This window comes from Pollachius pollachius (genome assembly GCF_949987615.1).
Source record: "Pollachius pollachius genome assembly, chromosome: 12".
NCBI lineage: Eukaryota > Metazoa > Chordata > Actinopteri > Gadiformes > Gadidae > Pollachius > Pollachius pollachius.
In genome coordinates this window covers 21,146,284-21,165,417 of record NC_136945.1, presented here as the reverse complement: position 1 = coordinate 21,165,417, position 19,134 = coordinate 21,146,284, and the positions used below count along the sequence as shown (strand labels likewise).

The window sequence follows — 19,134 nt, the reverse complement described above, 5'->3', positions numbered from 1 at the left end:
TTCCTATATCATGAGTAGCGGTTGAAAACCCAGTTCAACGACATCATAACAAAGAGTGAAACTCACTATTTTCTTCCATTTCATTCTTCTGTTCTGGTACCACGTCTTCACCTGTAGTTGGCTGAGACCCAGCGACTCAGCGAGGTCTATTCTGTGTTTGGAGGGGGGGGGGGGGGAAACGTTTAGGCCGGACTGCGATGGTGCGACGCTTTGCGTAATTACAGACTATTTGTGTGTTTAATTTCGAAGTACACGCTCAACACTTGACCTACCTATCAGGCGTGGAGAGGTACTTCTGCTTCTCGAATCTCTTCTCCAACCCCATCAGCTGGAGCTCCGTGAACACCGTCCGACTGCGCCGGCCCTTCTTGGTCTTGCTGCCGTCGGAGCCGTGGTGCTCCAGCTTGCCGCGGAGGTGGAGGTCCAGCGGCAGGTGGTGCGACGCAGAGCCGAGCTGCATGCCCGGAGGCCCGGACAGTAGCGGCGAGCCCATGGGCCCGAGCGAGCAAGACAGCGGGGACATGGGGAACTTAAGGAGGCTCGCCTGCTCGGCCTTCAACACTGTGGAGACAGGAAAGGAACAACGTGGAAAAGTCAGCTCGTTTATGGTCTACATTGTGTGTTCAGTGGCTATTGGTTATTTTAGGCTTTTCTAAATAAGGCTTTAGAAACAATGCGCCTTTGGGATCATTTAAGTTGCACCAGATCCGTTAGAGGCCCAAAGGAACAAGTTGTGGTCCTGTTGTAATTTTTAATAATTACAACCAGGATGCTTTCACAACATGTTCCCTTAAACTCAGAACGTTTTAGTTAAGTTATTTTCAGCATAGTTTATTTTAGTTTTGAATGAGGATTTTCATTTTTTTTTTCAAGAAAGGCATAACCCATCTACAATTATTTGGAGAGGTAAATTAGGATTAACACAAATATAAACATGTTTTTAATCCGTATCGGCGCGCTGAGTAAGATTTTATATTATTAACCTGGCTCTTTTTTACATATATTTCCTGATTAATATTTGATAGAAAATGTAACACCATACAAAACACTTGACATACAGGTCTGCACATTGGGTTCGTTTTCGAATGACGAATTTGAATAAAAACTGGTTAGGCTTTATAATAAGTCATTGTATCCCAAATCTAAGGAGTTTTAATCCCTATCTCTAGATATTCAAATCTGAGTAAACCGACATACGTATTTTATTAGAAAACATTTCCGTTTTCTAATCTAAACTTAAAATCTAAAATCTACATCGGTTTTACGCAAAAGGGTTTATTGTCTGAGCGCAGCGTTTACCAAGTTAACCAACTAGTAAAACTTTATTTAAAGAAAAAAAAAAGCACACATTTATTAACAGACTATACATTTGAGAAATAAAAATGTTTTGGCCTAGTCTGTGCTCTACTTCTCTCTTTCTCTCTCTCTCTTCTCTACTACTAACTGTGTTTCAATAAAACCTAAACCAAACCATCAGCCATAGGGCGCAGCGTCTTACCAAGGTGGCTATGGAACGGCCGCGCCGACAGCAGCGCCTGGACGCCGAACTTGAGCAGCTCCCCGGCCGGGGTAGACACCTTGCGCTCCGGGTGGTCGGTCAGGATCTCCTCGATCATGAAACTCCTGTAGCGGTGCGAGCGGTGGTCGGGGTGTGCTTCGGGCGGGTAATAATGCGCTCCCATTTCCAAGGGATGCTGCATTTTATCGGATCGCCCAAAATGACTCGCCGCTTTCCTTTTATTCTCTTTTAACGCGATGACCACTCCTTTAGCGCCAAAAGTGTTCTCCAGACTCACATCCCCTGTGCTCTCCTCGGGAAATTTAAATCATCCCCGAGCGTAGTGAAACAGAAAGAAACGCAACACGTCCAAAAGTCCCAAACTCTGGTGCGTCCGTGGGTCCTCGTCTGTGGGGCTAAGCGCGGAGTTCACGTGGCTTCAAATGGTTTAAATGGTTGTTACCATGAGTTGAACAAAAGGTGCCCAAAGCGCATTGTTTATTCCCAGTATGTAGCGCAGAGAGAGCTCTTCACCTTGGTCTGCCGTGGAGCGAGTCACCTGACACTGACTTTAGGAGTTGAGGGGTTTATGAGTGCGGACCTTAAGCCCCGCCCGCCTCAGGGATCGACTCTCGGCTGCTCGTCCTCTCGCCTCCCCGACCCACAGTAGGTGAAAAGCCCTTAACTTCTTCTGCATTGCATGTCTTGTTGGAGATATCGCTTGGTTGGGTCTTAAAGTCTCGCCCTTGGTGATTCTGCAGGGAGCAATACCCGGAGCCTATGTAGTAGATACACATTGTGACTCACTGTTGGGGATTTGTTTCTGATTGAAATCTCGGTCTGTTTATATGTTTGGATTGGCCTGCACATGCTTTATTAATATTCGAGTTTGATTTTTTTTTTAAATTTTCTCATTCCAGAATAGCTGTTCATAACTTGTTGTTCTGCTTATAGTCCCTCTCGGACCAACCATATATCAAGACTGAAACATCGGAGTTAACTCTTTGATGTCCTGCAGACCACTTTCTAAAAAGACAGATCTGTAGCGTGGGGGTCTTGTTGTTTAAGGCCCCTTGATGTGAGGGCTAAACTGATTCAAATCTAATTCGAGTACGACAAAAATAATAAAAGTAAGATCGAAGAATTCTAAATAATATTTAATTCGTCTCTTGTATCCATATAGTCAAATTAGCCTACTAATTACCTGTATTTGTTATTTGAATGGGGTGAAACCAACCGAGAAAGGACTTGATAATGTCGTTGACTCCCAGCACAAAGGTGCTATATGATCCCTGATGTCTTCACACTCCAGCTCAGGAACACTTTTTCTATATTTATTTATTTTTGCTACATTGATTGCTCTTAAGAGCAACCGGCTCGTAAAGAGACAAAATCAAATATAAAACTAACAGATAATTAGGGACTCGTTTTTTAACGACATCTCAAGATACTACATTTGATTTTGCTTATTTCGGTTGGGCTATTAATTGTTATACTGAGTGAGTTTCCATTTCTTAATTATTGTGGGCAATTCTGTTGTGATGTTAACACTGCAGGTCATAATGTCAACTTTTAAATCCTAGATTCGTCATTTAAATTAAGAGTGGTAATACGACACACTGACAAAATACAGAGGAGGCCTGCTAACCATTTAATCTTCATAAGTTCACAAATACGCATGCACCATGAATGCTTCCTTCTGCAACTTCAATTGCTATTGATAATTTGTGCTTTGAAATAAGATCAATGAAGTTAAATCTACAAACCTTTATATTTTCTACTTGTTTGATTTTTAGGTTTCTCGACCAAAATAGGTGACGTAATTCCCCAAATGGACTACATGGAAATCAATTAGGCCTACTCAGTTGAAACAGAATTGGTCATACAAGCAAGCCACTGATAATTAATATGCAGCCTAATTAAACTGGGAGCTCCAGTTTACCGGAAACTAAAAATCAAAGGAGAAACCATGATTTGACCATAAGGCATGCATAATTCAAATCTTGAAACAGCCTATTTAAACACTCAAAGAACTGAATCACAATTATGAGCAATTCATTAATAAATAAAAAAATGCCCTACATTTAAATCCTCCCATTTCAGCTACTGGAAACCACCAGATGTGTTTTTGTTCAGGATTCAAACAGTGTGTAAGTGGGTGATGACCACCGGCGTTGCCAGATTGGGCCAGATTCCCCGCACAACCTGGCAACACAGGTGATGACCACTGGGCGGCCACTGGGAGGGGTCACGTGACCGCAGCATCACAACACAATATGTCAGACTGCTAATGTAGCTCGTTAGCTAGCTAGGCTAGCTGGCCGAACGATGCGGATTACGACGAGTACAGCTCTCTATTGAGCCATACGTTTGTTTGATTGTGTAAAAATGTGTAACGCCAACATATCGGACTGGTATTTGATATCTTTGTTGAAAACCCGAAGGATAGAAGCTGATTCGCAGTAGACGGATAAGGTAGGTTAGGCCGACCATCGGCGGTTTACCTAGCGCTAGCGTGCTAATCCGTTAGCATGCAGCATCAGCACCACTCATAGTAGTTTGGGTGTGTTTCCCAGTCGCTCCTCTTTTCTGAGCGGACATGCATGCGTGCTTGGAGATAAAATGAGAAACGCGACCCTGTTACGATACAGCTAATGCTGCACATTAGTAAGAATGCAGCATGTGTGGGTCTTTCAGGATAAATCAGGGACATTGTGCAAACCAGTGCCTGTGCATGGTGTCTGATGGTCCAATTCTAACTTAAAGCTGAAGTAAAAAGTTAGGCATACGCCTGGTGTTTCTCATCCAAAACACTAAATGTGCTGCATTTCAGTGACCATTGTGATTTAATCACAGAACGACGCGTATGTCGAAAGATAACCCAGAACTTAACGTTGCATGACATGTATATGACTCATGTCTGCCAACGCACATGTCAAATGAATGGATGTACTACTGATGCACTAATGTACATCGGTAGTTGATTGTGTGTATTTCTCTGTAAGATAAGGAGATAAAGTCTCATCCAGCCCTCGGCTCCACCAGCAGAGGGCGCCCTCCCACAGACTACCGACGCCCCAGTATCTACTCATCACTTTATAATTATGCATCATGTTTAGGCGGTTTTAGAGTTTTACAGTCAACATATTGATTTACGTATGGGGGTATTGGAAGGTCTGTCATCCTTGAAAGAACATGCACATTTCTATTGTCATCTGGCCGTCCAAGGATCCCCCAAAAAGGGAGGAAGGAAGTTTTAGTCAAAAGGTACACTCGAGAAAGCACATCTAAACAAAGCATGTTCTAAATGTAACTCTGGAGCTACACAAACCACAACAGTCAGTGTGTGAGATCGGAGATCAGCAAAGAGGAATGCTCCTGTGTCAGGCTGTCCCTTCCCGCACTGCTCCTGCTGTCTGCCAGGCTGGCAGCAGCCGCCACCAGCATTCATAGCACCTCTCCCCCCTAGTGCCACTAAGAGTGTCACATACCCAACGTACAAACCCAACGTACGATCCTGGGGGAGAACCGTGAAGCAAGTGTTGGATGTGTGTGGATGAGCTTTTTTTAATTGATGGATGAGCTTGAAGATTCTTGATTACCCTCCGTGTTTACACATCAGAACAGCCTGCTGATGTCACATTTTACGTTCAGGGCACATAGCAGACTTCAAGATTTACAGATTGAAACACTCGTTCGTGGCAGAGTCAACCGCGCAAGGAGATAGCAGTTAGGGTGAGGTGTCTGACTCGGGCTATGAGGAGCAAGAATCAAACTAGCAACTTTCCAGTTGCAGTCAAATCAAACCGCTCAACCTCCTGAGCTAAACCAACTGCCTGATATCTAAAGCATGTTAGCTGTTTCATGTCCTCAGCCTTAACAGTAACCCGCTCTAGAGCGTGAATACCTGGCCTCTACCTTCTCCTTAATGACATGCGTCTGAATTCTCTTTGGGTGAAAGCACCGGCTAGGACGCAATTCATCCAAATCCAAGGAGTAAACCGTAGTAATAGCAGTTGGTTAATAATGTAAAGTATCCATCTGTAATTATGGTACGTACTTATAAACCAAATCTCCAGTCCATTGTGAACCCGTAGCCACTGGTGTGTGAAGGGATCATTTATTAGCCCCGGTAACACAGGCGGTCTGGGAGCGTTGTGTTACGGTACACCAATATGTCCTGCGTAAAATCACATGTTCAAATCAAGGAGGCAGCCTCTTCTGTCCGCCTGTCAGGCCGCTGTGGCCGCAGTGTCAGCCTACCATCAATTATTAACCCCAGTGGCATCGTGCCATCGCCACCAGCTAGGCTTGACAGTCCCCGCCCCTGCCATGAGGAGGCTCACGTTGCAAGCACACAGATTAGCAACGCACCGACGGCCGCAACACATTCCATCTTCTTTAACGGCCCCTCTCATCAGGAGAGTATTAATTGGCTGCAGTGTTGGCGAGCTCTGGGTCCCTGGTCGCGGCTTGTAACTCGGCAGCGCGGGGTTTGTCTCCTCTCTCGCCCTACTTTCTGCTGTTCTCCTCCCCCCCTCCCTTGATCCCAGAGGTGCGACGGTGATCTGACACATGATCTTGTGCATCCCCCCCCCCCCCCTCAGCGCCACACTCCTGACTCCCGCCGTTGTCGTGGTGCAGATTCACGCGTTGAGCGGCTGCACCTGCCTCGTTAGCGGAAACCTTTTACCTGTGTGCCTTTCTGTTGTGTGTTCCTACGCCCCCGGCTCCTCCTCCTCCACCACACCTCCACCCCCACCCTGACTCGTGTTTATCCCCACCTCGCAGTCCCTGCCATGGCAGCCGCTGTCGGAGTGCTGAGCGACCTTCCCCACTCGCCCAGTGGAGTCTGCTGCGGAGATATCGACCCAGACATGGACACAGGTAAGGGGGGCACGGCCGGTCGCTGGGGGCAGCCTTGTGGAGGAAGTGCTGTTGCTCGCTCAGCGGTTGGGGTCTGATGGTTTCCACTGATTGTGTGTGTGTGTGTGTGTGTGTGTGTGTGTGTGTGTGTGGCTGGAGTTTTTCATGGTTCATAAACCAACAGAAGGGGACCTATGAGATGGGGTTAATGCTAATGTTGTGTGAGTGGAATGGAGTTTTATTGTTTTGTGTGATGATTGGGACTTTAATGCAGACATGATATATTGGCCTGTGTTGAGATGCTTGTTTTTTTCTGGACTAAAAAGAGTTTGCACCAACAGGTGTTGATGATATCGACCTTTGAAATTTAAATTTTATTACATTTTTTGCTTAATGCATTATTTATTAAGGGGACTTACCGGGCGTCATTGAGGATCCATTTGCTAAACTGGGAGGAAAATGGATCATTATAAATTTGGTTTAAATGTGAAAAGATGTCGTGGGAGTGGACATGCTGGCTCATTTCCTATATCAGTCTGCTTTGATCATATTGGTCCGTCTTGCCTCATTCGGCGAAGGATGGTTCTTTAAATTACATTTTTCTAAGTTCAAATCTTTGAGATTTCCACTTTAAAAAGCAACTGCCAAAATAACATTTGAATAAGCGTGATATATATTACATACAATCTGAGCTGCAATATAGTCAATCAAAAAAAATGGAAATGTTATATAACATCTACGGTAAGGTACACAACCAGAAAGCAAGGTGCTAAGGAATGATTTCATGATTCATGGTGTTACATTTTCACCTTGTCTTCTGTTAAGTTATACCGTCACTTGTGTTAAAGCAGGGCCAGGTGAGATCAGGTACTTAAAGCATTAATAAGCTAGCGAGATGTGTTAGCCTCTTCGCTCACTCCTAATGCCGAGCTCATCCCTTCTGAAGGGCCGTGGGGGTTTGTGGTCGAGCACGGGTTCACAGTCACATTGGCTGTGTCCATCCATCCATATTTCATCACTGATGTCTTTCTCAATGTCTTTGTGTGTTCATCTGTCAACACGGTGCACGTTCATCAGGAGTGGCTGCTTCGTGACAGTTTTATCAAAAGCACACACGGAATGAAACCGCCAATACGTTGGCCCCGTTGGAGTAATCTCATTGCGGGCTTTTGTAATGCAATAGCCAGAGGAAGCGTTTCCAATTGGGAATCCTTGAGCGATATTTGTTTGGCTGTCACATGAGAGCGCTCTCCGGGTTATATAAACCACTCAGACGTTGTTGATGTAATGGAAAAGCAGCGGGAGCAAACTCTGATTGAATAGTCTTGTCTGTGTGCAGGATGTGTAGTGGGCACTCTCACCACCCCCACATCTGGCCTTTAGATCAAACAAGGGCTGTTTTTATCATTTTCCCATAACATCCCCCAACAATCAATGATGTAGGTGCGTGTGTGTGAGTGTGTGCACGTGCACGCGCACGAGGGGTCCGTTGTGTTTAACGACGTGCGCGTCCTCTCTCCCGACACCCCCACCCCCACGCCCGTCCGCCTCCCCGGTGACGGCTTCATAGGTGGTTGTCATGACAACGCCTCAAATGTCGCGGGCGGGAAGCGGCGGATCCTATTGGCCAACCCCCCCCCCCCCCCCCCCCCCCCCCCCCTCCTCTAACCGCTGGCATCCGGCTGTGAGTCACGGCCGGGCACTGGCCCCGATCGGTCCAACCCGCCCGTCCTCTCCTCCTCTACCGCTCGCTCTGCCTCTCACTCTCACACACACAGCGGTCCCACACAGACACGCACTCTACGACTCGTGCTCTCTCACACTCGTTCTCTCAGACACACACACACACACACACACACACCGGTACTCCCAGACTCGCTCGCACACTCTCTCGCTCTCGCACTACCGCTCTCGCTCTTCCCCCCGGGGGGGGGGGGGCGGGCGACCTTGCGGGATGCACCGCAGCGGGCGCCGCTCGCTGGCCGGGGGGGAGGGCGCGGCGGCAGACGGCGCGCGGCGACGCCCGGACCGCCGCCACTCGGCCTCGGAGGTCCTGCTGAAGGTGCTGCTCCGCCGGGGCGGGAGCCGGACCCCGCGGCGGCGGAGCAGCGGCAGCGCCGGCCTCCAGCTGCTGCCCTGCTCCTCCCAGAGGGTGATGGTGGCCGTCAGCCTGGAGCAGCTCCAGCCCCCCGCCCTCCCGCGGCCGGCAGCACCACCAGCGGGGCCGGCCGAGAGCCCCCCCGCCGGGAGATGTAATGACCGCCGCGCCGCTGCTCTCGCCGCCGCGAGCAGTGAGCCTGCTCCTCGCCGCTCCTCGCCTGCTCCTCGCCGCTCCTCGCCTGCTCCTCGCCGCTCCTCGCCGCTCCTCGCCGCTCCTCGCCGCTCCTCGCCGCTCCTCGCCGCTCCTCGCCGCTCCTCGCCGCTCCTCGCCGCTCCTCGCCGCTCCTCGCCGCTGCGTTTGCTCCAGGCTTGCACGTTGCGCTGTGAAACGGCTTGGTGTCTGGTATTGTCCTCCTAAGGATTGTCCTTTTCAAACGTCGCGAGGGGCAAGGGGTCCGTCGTAACGCAATCCGAGCGGCCTTTGTGTTTAAACTAAAGGCTGCTTGTAGTGTAAATCCATTCACGCGCCCCGCCTTTGCGTATCGATGTACTTCCCACGCAAAAAGTGTCTGCTGTTTGCTGACACGTTTTCAGTGTTGGTGGTTCCGTCGCTTCTTTAGTTTTGATTGTGTGCTTTGGTTGCTGTTGTGAGACTTGCTGTAGGCGTCTATAGATGAAAGCGTCTTCCGGTGTTGCATGACTGAGTGGCTCAGGGTGTCCTCACATTTGACATTATCGTATACAGCTATCATAGCATTGCTGTGCACGCCACGTAGAAAGCCTTGTCTTACCGCTGTCTCACGTCGCCCCTTTGCGGCCCGTCTCACCCCACCCTGCAGCCAACACGAGGGTCCCCACGGCCAAGTACACGAAGATGGGGGAGACGCTGCGCCACGTCATCCCCGGACACATGCAGTGCTCCATGGCGTGCGGGGGCAAGGCCTGCAAGTACGAGAACCCCTCGCGCTGGAGCGACGAGGAGCAGGCCGTCAAGGGCCTCTACTCATCCTGGTGGGTCTCTCGGCCCACGAGCGGTCGCCACTGGGGAGCGGGTCGTCTCTGCCACGGCCGAGTCTGCTCTCTCGTTCTCTGTTTTGGATTTGGTCGGTTTTGTAGCTTTGATCGCATTTAGGTTTGTGGCGTTTTAATTTGGTGGGGTGTTATTTAGCATGTTTAGGCTTTAGTTGTTCAGAGCAACTCGGAGAGCTTAATTAGTAATGAGTCGGTGTTGGAAGCGAGAGGGCACGGCTTTATTCCACTCTCTGCTTGTTGAATCCAAGTATCTTGTGTCCCACCTCGCTGATCGCTTGTACTTCTCGCTTTCGCTCTCTCTCCGTCTCGTATATCTCTCTAGCTCCAGTCTCTCATCCCTCCCTGTTTTTTGTCTTGCATGACATCATGAAGGAAGTCATAAATAATGTCCCAATTATGTTTTCATTTGCAATTCTACACTTTAAAGGCCAAACGCCCTACTGTGTCTTCCTACAGATACAGCAGGGAGGTTTCTCTGTTCTCTCTCTCTCTCTTATCTCTCCCTCTATTATCGCTTTGTATCAGCTCTCTCGGTTCAGTGTCTGTATCCACATAGGCAGCCATGGTTCACGTAGGAACAAATCATTAACTTGATCAATATCCCTGCCCCTTCCCTTTCACATTGATGATTCCTCTGTTGTCAGAAGGGATGGCCGCAATAGTTCACCCTTACTCTTTCACAAGTAACAGATTTTAATTGTGCGTTTCCTTTGCATACCTCATTGTTACAACTGAGGTTGTAACTATTGAATGATTGATTGACTTTATAAAAAAAAAAATGGAGGGAAACTTCAATAACGACCACACTCCGATGATTCCATATGAGGTTAAACAAGTTTTGCGGCATCAGTCAAACCTGATCATGCATACGCCTTCTCTTCATAAGGTTAATAGTTGGTGCTTCACACCATATGATGGTTAGCTGGGATTAACACGATCAATCTTCTCTTACAGGATCACAGACAACTTGCTCGCTATGGCAAGGCCTTCGACCGAAATCATCGAAAAATATAACGTAATAGAGCAATTCCAAAGGTACGGTATAGCTTCTTCTACTGCACACTTTAATAGTTTTCCCTTTTGATTTGTATAGATCATCTTACTAACATTTGTATGGATACTCCCATCAAATAGATTGATTACGTTTATTATATGAACCACATGAAATATGTGTATGTCTATATGATCAATCACCAGTATATGCTGTGTTGTAAGCGCTACATGCTAGCATGCAAACGCTACGTGCTAACAGCTAACAGCAGCACCCTCAACATCTAACAGCGGCGCTCCTAACTCCAAGTGCACTTCAGCGCTACATCCTTACATGCTAGCTTTACATGCTAGCACTTAGCTCGTGATCGCTACAGGCTGACGCGGCGTTGTCTTGGTGACCAGGTGCGGCCTGAAGACGGTGATTAACCTGCAGCGCCCCGGGGAGCACGCCAGCTGTGGGAACAGCCTGGCGCCCCAGAGCGGCTTCACCTACCGCCCGGAGGCCTTCATGGAGGCTGGCAGTGAGTCCCCCTTCCTCCCCCTTCCTCCCCCTTCCTCCCCCTTCCTCCCGCGGTCTGTAGTCGCTGGGCTCTGGGTACAGGGGAATTTACATAGCGTGATCTGAAGATCGATAAAACTGGTTTTCAAGCCCGCCACCTTGGTATTTCTTGACCAGAAATGGTAGAATGACAAAGCCAAAGTGGTGATGTGGTTGTTATGGGGAAGAGTCACGATGACGGTGGCTGGGAATGTAGGTGACATCATGTGAATGATGTGATGTGGTTTTGGTCTACAAACTGGACCGGGAGGTCTATGTGTCGGCCAGACGGGGTGTTTGTGCTTGTGGTTCGGTCGAGCTCAACTTGTAGAGAAGGGCATTAACGCTACGAGAGTTAAGGGTTCGATTCCCACTGGGGACAGCCCGGCTTAGAACAGAGCCACTTGCGGTATTGTAAAATGCTTTGGATTAAATTAGCTTCAAAATGTAGCATAATTCGTTAAGTTATCTATAGGTATAGTGAATCATCCCTCTGTGTTTGTGGGCTACGGGACTGTGATTGAGGTATAAATATTAGCTGTCTGGGGTCTGTTTGCTTATTGTGCCAAAAAAGTCTCTCGCCTTGCGTAATCATCGTAAATGAGGTCATTTTCCCACAGAGAATTATTCCTCTGTAAGATTCCTACTCTTTAAAGCAGATCCTTGCACAAGAGGCGGCTCATGATGACAGGCGCTCTGTCGTCGTCCGCCCTGCTTTTACCTCTCCAGGCACATTTCACTTTTCCTTCCCCTCGCTACTGTTGAATGTCAAGGGATTAAAGCCATGATTCAGACATGCTGCTAATGAGCTCCTCTGAGACTTCCACTCGGAGGGCTCGATGAGTAGGCAGCTCAGCGAGGAGTGTTTACCTACTGCTTGACATTCAACAACAAGCCTCCGGCGAACGAGCCGGCCGCGTCGGGTATCCGCCCCCCAGCCCTTCAGCCCCTCAGTCCCCCTGGGAGACTGGGGGACTGTTGCTAGGAATTGCGTTTGTCTATTTGTCGATCTAGCTTTGGTGCATGTTGGCTCGACTGGGCTTGTTGGTGTTAATTGTTCATGCTGTCTGTTCCCCTTGTGCTATCGTCTGCTCGGTTCACGTGACGGCCTTTCTATAGCGAGCGCCGAGTGCACGTTTTAAACTGCTCTTTGCCTTTCTGCCAGTGACACAGACAGTCCCCAGAGCTATAGATTTAGGTCTGTTTTGACAGGTTTCTGCTGACATCGCGCCACAAATTTTATTAGACCCGATTTGTCCTTGTCACCTTCCCCGCTGTCACGTAAACTGTGTCCTTTAACATTCGGCGAAGAGATCTTCTAGCTCTCCCAGTTGGCAGAGAGTCTCCTCACTTGGCGTGCGTCCTGAACCATTGTTTAGGACGTAGGGAAACGCCTCTCAAAGACGTCCAACGGCTTTGGTCTGCGTCGTGTCCGTAACGTTTACTTTTTGGAAAAAGTACATATTTGATGGATTCGGCAACAAGTTATCAACCGTGGATAATGCCATAATTTATGACCGAGGCTGTGGTGTCTGTGATCTCCGAAGTCTTACTATTTTTTCCTCTGGTTCTTCTCAGTTTACTTCTATAACTTTGGGTGGAAGGACTACGGCGTGGCGTCCCTGACCACCATCTTGGACATGGTGAAGGTCATGTCCTTCGCTATACAGGAGGGCAAGATGGCCGTCCACTGCCACGCAGGTCTGGGCAGAACAGGTGGGTGGGAGCAGCAGTGATGGCTGTTCCAGCACACTGCACTGTGCACAACTGTTCAAGTATGGCTAACTTGTCATTTAAAGCCTGTGCTAAATTAATAAATGGTAGTTTAGAATCTATAGTATGCATTTTTAATTGTAGATGTTTAATTGTTAACCATAATTCATCTATTAGTCATTATTTATTTCGGGCTTTTAGACCTAGGCTAGGTTTTTTAGTGTGTAAAGTGATCATTTATGACAGTTTTTACTATTTTAGTATTATAACTCATCAGCATCCATTCATTGGCTCTGCTTTATGACAACATGAGCCACCACAGTTCATCCCGTACCCCCCCCCCCCCCAGGTGTGCTGCTGGCCTGCTACCTGGTCTTCACGGCCCGCATGACGGCGGACCAGGCCATCCTGTTCGTCCGCGCCAAGCGGCCCAACTCCGTCCAGACGCGCGGCCAGCTGCTCTGCGTTCGCGAGTTCGCCGCCTTCCTGGTGCCGCTGCGCAGCGTGTTCGCCTGCGCGGCGCCCGCCGGCCACCACGCCGTCACACTGTCCCAGTACCTGACCCGCCAGCGCCACCTGCTGCACGGCTACGAGGCGCGCCAGATGAAGAACGTGCCCAAGATCGTGCGTCTGGCGTGCCGGCGGCTGCTGGACCTCGCGGCCGACCGCCGCGCCGCTGCCGCCGCCGTGCCGCCACCGCGCTCCGACCTGGCGGCCGAGGTGGAGAAGACGGTGTCCCAGCAGGCCTTGCAGCAGCTGGGGAAGGAGATGAGGGGGAAGGGCATCCCCATGGCTCCGCCGCCGTCGCCGTGCCTTCTCCCCGGCCTCCCGCTGCCTCCAACGGGGCCCCCTGACCGGCCCCTGACGGGCGGCGCCGTCGTCCAGGGGCCCACCTGGAACGTCCCCGCCGTCCCCCCCCTCCCGGGCAACCGGAGGCTGAGCTACAGCGACTCCGCCCTCTACCAGCCCGAGCCCCGCCCCCACCTGCAGCGGCCCCTGCTGCCCGTCGACGGGCTCATCAAGCCCTTCCTGTCGCACGCCGCCCTCCGCGGCCTCCCCCCCCGGGACCCGGCCAGCGGCGGCAGCTTCAGCAGCGGCCCCCCGAGCTCCGCCTCCTCTCCCCCCCTCCCGGGCGGGGGGGCTCAGAGTCCAGGGGTCTCAGAGGAGGGAGGGGGAGCGCTGGACACCTCCGCAGCAGAGAGGGCGCCGGAGGCGGCCGCCGTGGCCCCACCAGGGGACTCCTCTGCGGGGAGAGGTGGCGGGCGGGGAGATGCCCTCGTGGTCAGGCTGCAGTCGGACATGGCCATGGACGCCAGGCGCCTCCTGGTGGCCAGGGCGCTGGCCATGGACCTGAGGGGCCGGGAGCTGACCAGCAAGGTGTCGGCGTGGCAGGTTAGGGGCCCAGTACAGCGCCAGGAACCTTTAGGACACAGTAACCGTGACAACCAACCAAACTTTGAACGTGCACAATGCGCTTATGTTTACTTCGAGGTGACATGTGACACCACCAGGTGTGAGTGTGATTAGCCGCTACAAGCCGTTTTGAAAATCGGCCTCTTCTGACATCACAAGTGGGCGTGTCCACCTGAACGTGTGACGGACAGACGAGGCCACTGGGTCGGCTGGTAGGCTGATCTTCCTAGCGCACATCTAGGCGGACACGCCCACTTGCAGGCCCGATAGAGTTCAGGCGTGGTGCCTGAGTTCAGGCGTGGTGCCTGAATTCAGGCTTGAGCCCGGCCATGTATGTTGACAAGAAAAGTGAAAATAGTTGAGCGGTGCCTTTTTAAAATGTCTAGTCAACACGTCAACCTACCTGACCTTTTGATGGACATGTCTGCCACCAACTAGGCGTAGTCTATATAAGGAAGTCTTTAACCTTTGTGTGTTTGCACTAAGGATGGTCTGAATGGGACTGAAAACATCGTGCACGCACTTTGGGTAGCACCTTACGCTTTCATGCGATCAAAACGTATTGTAGCGTCGGCTACACGGTGTGCGAGTTCCGCTCCTTTTATCGTTGTCAAGAAAGGCAATTCTCTATCGTGTCTTCGAATGTATTTGATAATTTCAGGCACAGATAATTTCGCTTCCTACCAGCCCTGCACTTGTGATGTCACTAAAACACAGGAAGAGGCAGATTTGCAAAGGCTTGTAACGGCTGATCACACCCACGCCAGGCGTTATAACATGGGACCTTCATCCAATCTCATGACCCTTGTTCCTCCTCTGGTCCTTCCGCGTCGCGGCCCAGGCGGACCTGAACGGGAAGGAGGGTGCGTGGGAGCGGCTGTGTGCGGAGCAGGACCCCGCGGTGCTGTCAGGCCTGATGTGGTCCTGGCTGGAGCAGCTGAAGGAGCCCGTCATCAGGGGGGCCGACGTGGCCCTGCTGATGGGGGACGCCAGCTACAACCCCCAGAGGGCGCTGGACTCCCTGGAGAAGGTAGGCCGTGTGTGTGTGTGTGTATCTGTGCCTGTTTGTATCTGTGCCTGTTTGTCTCTGTTTGTGTGTGTGTGTGTATCTGTGCCTGTTTGTCTCTGTTTGTGTGTGTGTATCTGTGCCTGTTTGTGTGTGTGTGTGTGGGTCTGGGTGTGTGTGTGTGTGTTTTTTTTTGTCAGCGTTCTTGGGCCTGTGTGTGTCTGTGCGTATCGAAGTCTGCGTAGAATGTTTGTGTACGTGTGTGTCTGCATGTATCTTTGCCTCTGTGTGTGTCTCTCTGAGTGTGCGTGCGTGTATGTTAGTGTGAGCCTTTGTTTCTGTGTGCGTCTTTGTGTGAGTCTGTGTTTCTGTGTGCGTCTCCGTGTGTGTGTGTCGGCATGCATGTGTGCGTCTGCGTGTGCAGCTGCGTGTGTGCGTCTGCGTGTGCGCGGTTGCGTCTCAACGTGTGTGTAACCGCTCGCTGCCCGGGTCCCCCAGGGCCACCGGCTCACCCTGCTGTGTATCCTGGAGTGTGCGGCCTGCCTCTTCCCCAGCCCCACAGACCTGGAGGAGGCCTTCCTCAACCGCACCATACGAGGCTTCACCAAGGTAGGGCTCCTGGAACACATCCCCACGGCCACACGACTCTACTCAAGCTCTCCTCGGGGCCAGAGTCCGTCGGATGGCCTGGCGGTGACGACGGTTTGACTCACTTACAATCAGGGCATTTAGCAGACGCTTTTATACAAAGCGACTTACATCGGTTGATACACACATTGACACACCGACGGCGGAGTCAACCGCGCAGGGCGACAGCCAGCTCGTCAGGAGCCGTTAGGGTGTCTTGCTCAGGGACACATCGACACTCAGCTAGGAGGAGCTGGGGATCGAACTAGCAACCTAACGGCTACAAGACAACTGCTCTACCTCCTGAGCTAAGCCGACCCCAATGACTCCCGGCCAAAAGGTTGTGTGTTCGAATCCCGATGTCTACAGTCTACTGTGGGCTTACTGAGGCAAAATGCCCATATCCTTACCTGCTAATCAATTACATTCATCTGCTACAACCTCTTCAAAAGTCCCTTTGGCTAAGAGCAGCAGCTAAATGACCTAATAGTAATAAACTAGGATTAACTGACGAGCTCTTATTTTGCCCATTCTCGCTCTGTTCTTCGTAAGATGGATGGTGAGTTGGAGAGCAACCAGGCGTTGTACAAGACTTTAAAGGCCATCCTGCGGCCTGTTCTGCACGAGATGAGGCAGAGAGCGACGGAGAGCCGAGACTTCTCCTGACCGTCAGAAGTGAGGCGCCATTAACACTTTTCCATTTCTACCATTTGGGCATTATTACAAGACAAAAATCAGCTGCTTGCTGCCGATGCTGCAGAATTCCCCCTGACCTTATTTATTGATTGTTTTTAAATATGTTTTCTTTTAACATTTGTCCGCCATTGTTTCATGTTGCAGGGTAGACGTGGGTTTTGTTTGACTTGTTTATTTTCTACTAAACACTGCCATCTTGTGTTCGAACGTGCCACTACACTTGCTTTTCTGGTGTCCTGTACAAGTGTCCTGTTCTGTTTAGTACAAGGCGGAGGAATTGGATCACTTCTGATGTTACTACTGGTTGAAATGCACTGAAGGGACGATTTCAATGAAGGAAATGTGTATTTAAATGTGCTTTCTGCCCAAATATAAATAGGGTAATTGGGAAGGGGACGTAGCTGAATGTTGAACCACAATATCATTTTTTTTTACACTGTGCAAATGCCTCATTGTGTGTTATCGTCTTTGAGCGATTTATATTGAGAACTCGTTATCATAGGTGACAAAATGCAAGTTTGCATTGTTTAAAGATGGATTATGGATTGTACCTGGGGCCACATGCAAAACATATAATTGTTGTAATCGTGTTGAGAGTTGAAGAATGTCACCTTTTGTAACCTAGTCCAAGCAATTCATTGGCACCACAATAATGTAACACACACACACACTTTCTGACTGCACTGGTGCATTGCATACGAAGTGTGTACCTGCCTCCTAATTTTGCTTTTTTGCAAAAGGCCTCTGTTTTGAGTGACTCCTGTCGTACCTTCAACTGTACTGTGCTGCTTTAGATGCCGTAGGCCTCCCGTGTGTTAGACGTCTGTCGAAGACACTCTGTAAACCACACCCTGACCTCACCCTTCCTCTGGACACCATGAAATGTAGACTGGCGGACACCTTAACCGTAAGAAGCACCGACAAGCATATCTGCCACACACGGCAGGAATGTGCGACTTTGTATGAAATTCACTGTTTTACTGCATTCTAACATGGTGACTATTTGCTGAAATAAAAAAGGCTAACCGTTATTATTATTTTATTTTTTTCTGCGACCAGTTTTGAAATGTAACCGCACCATAATCTTGCAGATTTTGTTTTAAAATTAAACAATATTACATCTTCAGAACAAAAAAAATTGTGTTTTACAGTTTAATCGTCTCATAATAGAGGTTTCTGGAATAAAACGTCCATGTATGTAAAATATGGTTCATTGAATTCATCTCCAGATCCTCCTCCTTCAGTAGGTGGCGGTAAATCCCATCTTAAGTTGTTTGGTGACCAACGTGAGAACCAGAAGAAGACGCCCCACCAACACAGTTCTAAAAAATAAGAAATTAGGAAGGCAGGGTGGGGAATACATGGACGACAGGTGGGTTCACCATTATCACACCGTGCTCTGGAAGGAAAAACACGCCGTTGTAGATTCCCCCGAATAGTCGTGCATAGTAAAATATGTGCCAGTCGTATTGCGTGGCAACATTTTTGACTGATGTTAGCATGCTACCGTTAGCTCGCTAGGACAACCACGTTGGAATGTGGCTACCTTTAGCTCAAACTGTTAGCATGCTAGGGACATCCATGGGAAAACCACGTTGGAATGTTGCTACCTTTTTAGCTAAAACCGTTAGCATGCTAGGACGACCACGTTGGAATGTGGATCCCTGCTTAGTTAAAACAATATGCACTCTGAACATTAACCTCTTAAATCTGATTATAATACTAGATGTAAATATATATATCTACGAATTAAAAAATGCGTGCAGGCAGATGTGTGTGCAACATTGTCAGCCTAGCAGACAATCGTACACGTTTACATTTATTTAAAAGAAAACCTCAATATTCAGATCAGAAGAGATCCAACGCACTCTTTTCATGCCAGCTCCGAGTGATTCTGTGCCCCGTGAGGAACCGCTCCTTCGCTCCCTACTAGTCCGATCTCGGAGCTGAAATTGGGGGTAAGAATCGTGTGACGGCCGCTCTGTTCAGCCTCTGGGATGAGGTAGTTGGTTGTATAGTTTTAGGGTCACACCCACACTGGGAGATGACTATTCAACCTACTGTCTTTCCCAAAGTCCCAGTGACACTTCGCCCTCCGCCCCGCTGCTGCGGCCGCCCTCCGGCCCGGCCCAGCCGCTGCTCCCTGCCCGCCGCTGCTGACCTCTGGTCCGGTCGCAGCCGCCCTCTGGCCCGGCCCGGACAGGCCGCTGGTGCCCTACGACCCGGCTGCTGCCCTCCGCCCACCAGCCCAGACGTCTTGATTCGCTCATTCAGTGTGAGGTAGTAGATTGTATAGTTTAAGGGTAGTGATTTTACCCGTTTCAGAAGATAACTACACATTCTACTGCCTTCCTTGAGGAGTGATACTGCTTCAGGTCTACCGATGGATCGTTTTGTGAACGACCGGATTGACGTTGGGTTGACATCACGTATGATGTGTGTGTAAGATTTTTGATTTCCTTTTTGAGGAGACGGGTCTCCCAACGTGGACCTCATTGGAAGACCATCTGTGGTCGTTTCACCCCCTTGATGGCGGTCAGTTAAAACATTAACGGGTCGGCTTTGCATGATGGTCACGTATTGTATGAAACTGCTTTTGTGTTGATATTTTTGCAATTTCTTTAATAAATAAAATATTGATGAACTATAATG

General features: G+C 49.6%; 2 protein-coding genes across 2 annotated transcripts in view; one reads left to right on the top strand and one right to left on the bottom strand.

Moving 5' to 3' along the window:
- The window catches only part of barx1 (BARX homeobox 1), a 2,891-nt gene extending 853 nt beyond the window's left edge, over positions 1-2,038 (bottom strand). The window contains exons 1-3 of the mRNA XM_079748764.1: positions 1,499-2,038; positions 273-561; positions 67-151 (exon numbers count right to left, since the gene is read on the bottom strand). Coding sequence (XP_079604890.1) covers positions 67-151; positions 273-561; positions 1,499-1,700 — 576 coding nt within the window. The 5' untranslated portion in view covers positions 1,701-2,038. The remainder of the gene's footprint in view (positions 1-66; positions 152-272; positions 562-1,498) is intronic.
- Positions 2,039-3,824: 1,786 nt separating this feature from the next.
- On the top strand, positions 3,825-17,496 carry ptpdc1a (protein tyrosine phosphatase domain containing 1a). The gene is made up of 10 exons (XM_079747796.1): positions 3,825-3,973; positions 6,290-6,385; positions 9,304-9,475; positions 10,451-10,531; positions 10,892-11,010; positions 12,606-12,743; positions 13,090-14,132; positions 14,995-15,183; positions 15,658-15,768; positions 16,339-17,496. Exons 2-10 carry the CDS (start codon positions 6,298-6,300, stop codon positions 16,450-16,452), a joined length of 2,055 nt encoding a protein of 684 aa, XP_079603922.1. The 5' UTR covers positions 3,825-3,973; positions 6,290-6,297; the 3' UTR covers positions 16,453-17,496.
- Positions 17,497-19,134: the final 1,638 nt, after the last annotated feature.

Excerpts from the sequence above, each read along its gene's own strand:
- ptpdc1a (XM_079747796.1), top strand. The coding sequence starts at position 6,298 with ATGGCAGCCGCTGTCGGAGTGCTGAGCGACCTTCCCCACTCGCCCAGT. Across the intron at positions 14,133-14,994 it reads GCAAGGTGTCGGCGTGGCAG|GCGGACCTGAACGGGAAGGA; the intron begins GTTAGGGGCCCA and ends GTCGCGGCCCAG. Across the intron at positions 15,769-16,338 it reads CCATACGAGGCTTCACCAAG|ATGGATGGTGAGTTGGAGAG; the intron begins GTAGGGCTCCTG and ends GTTCTTCGTAAG.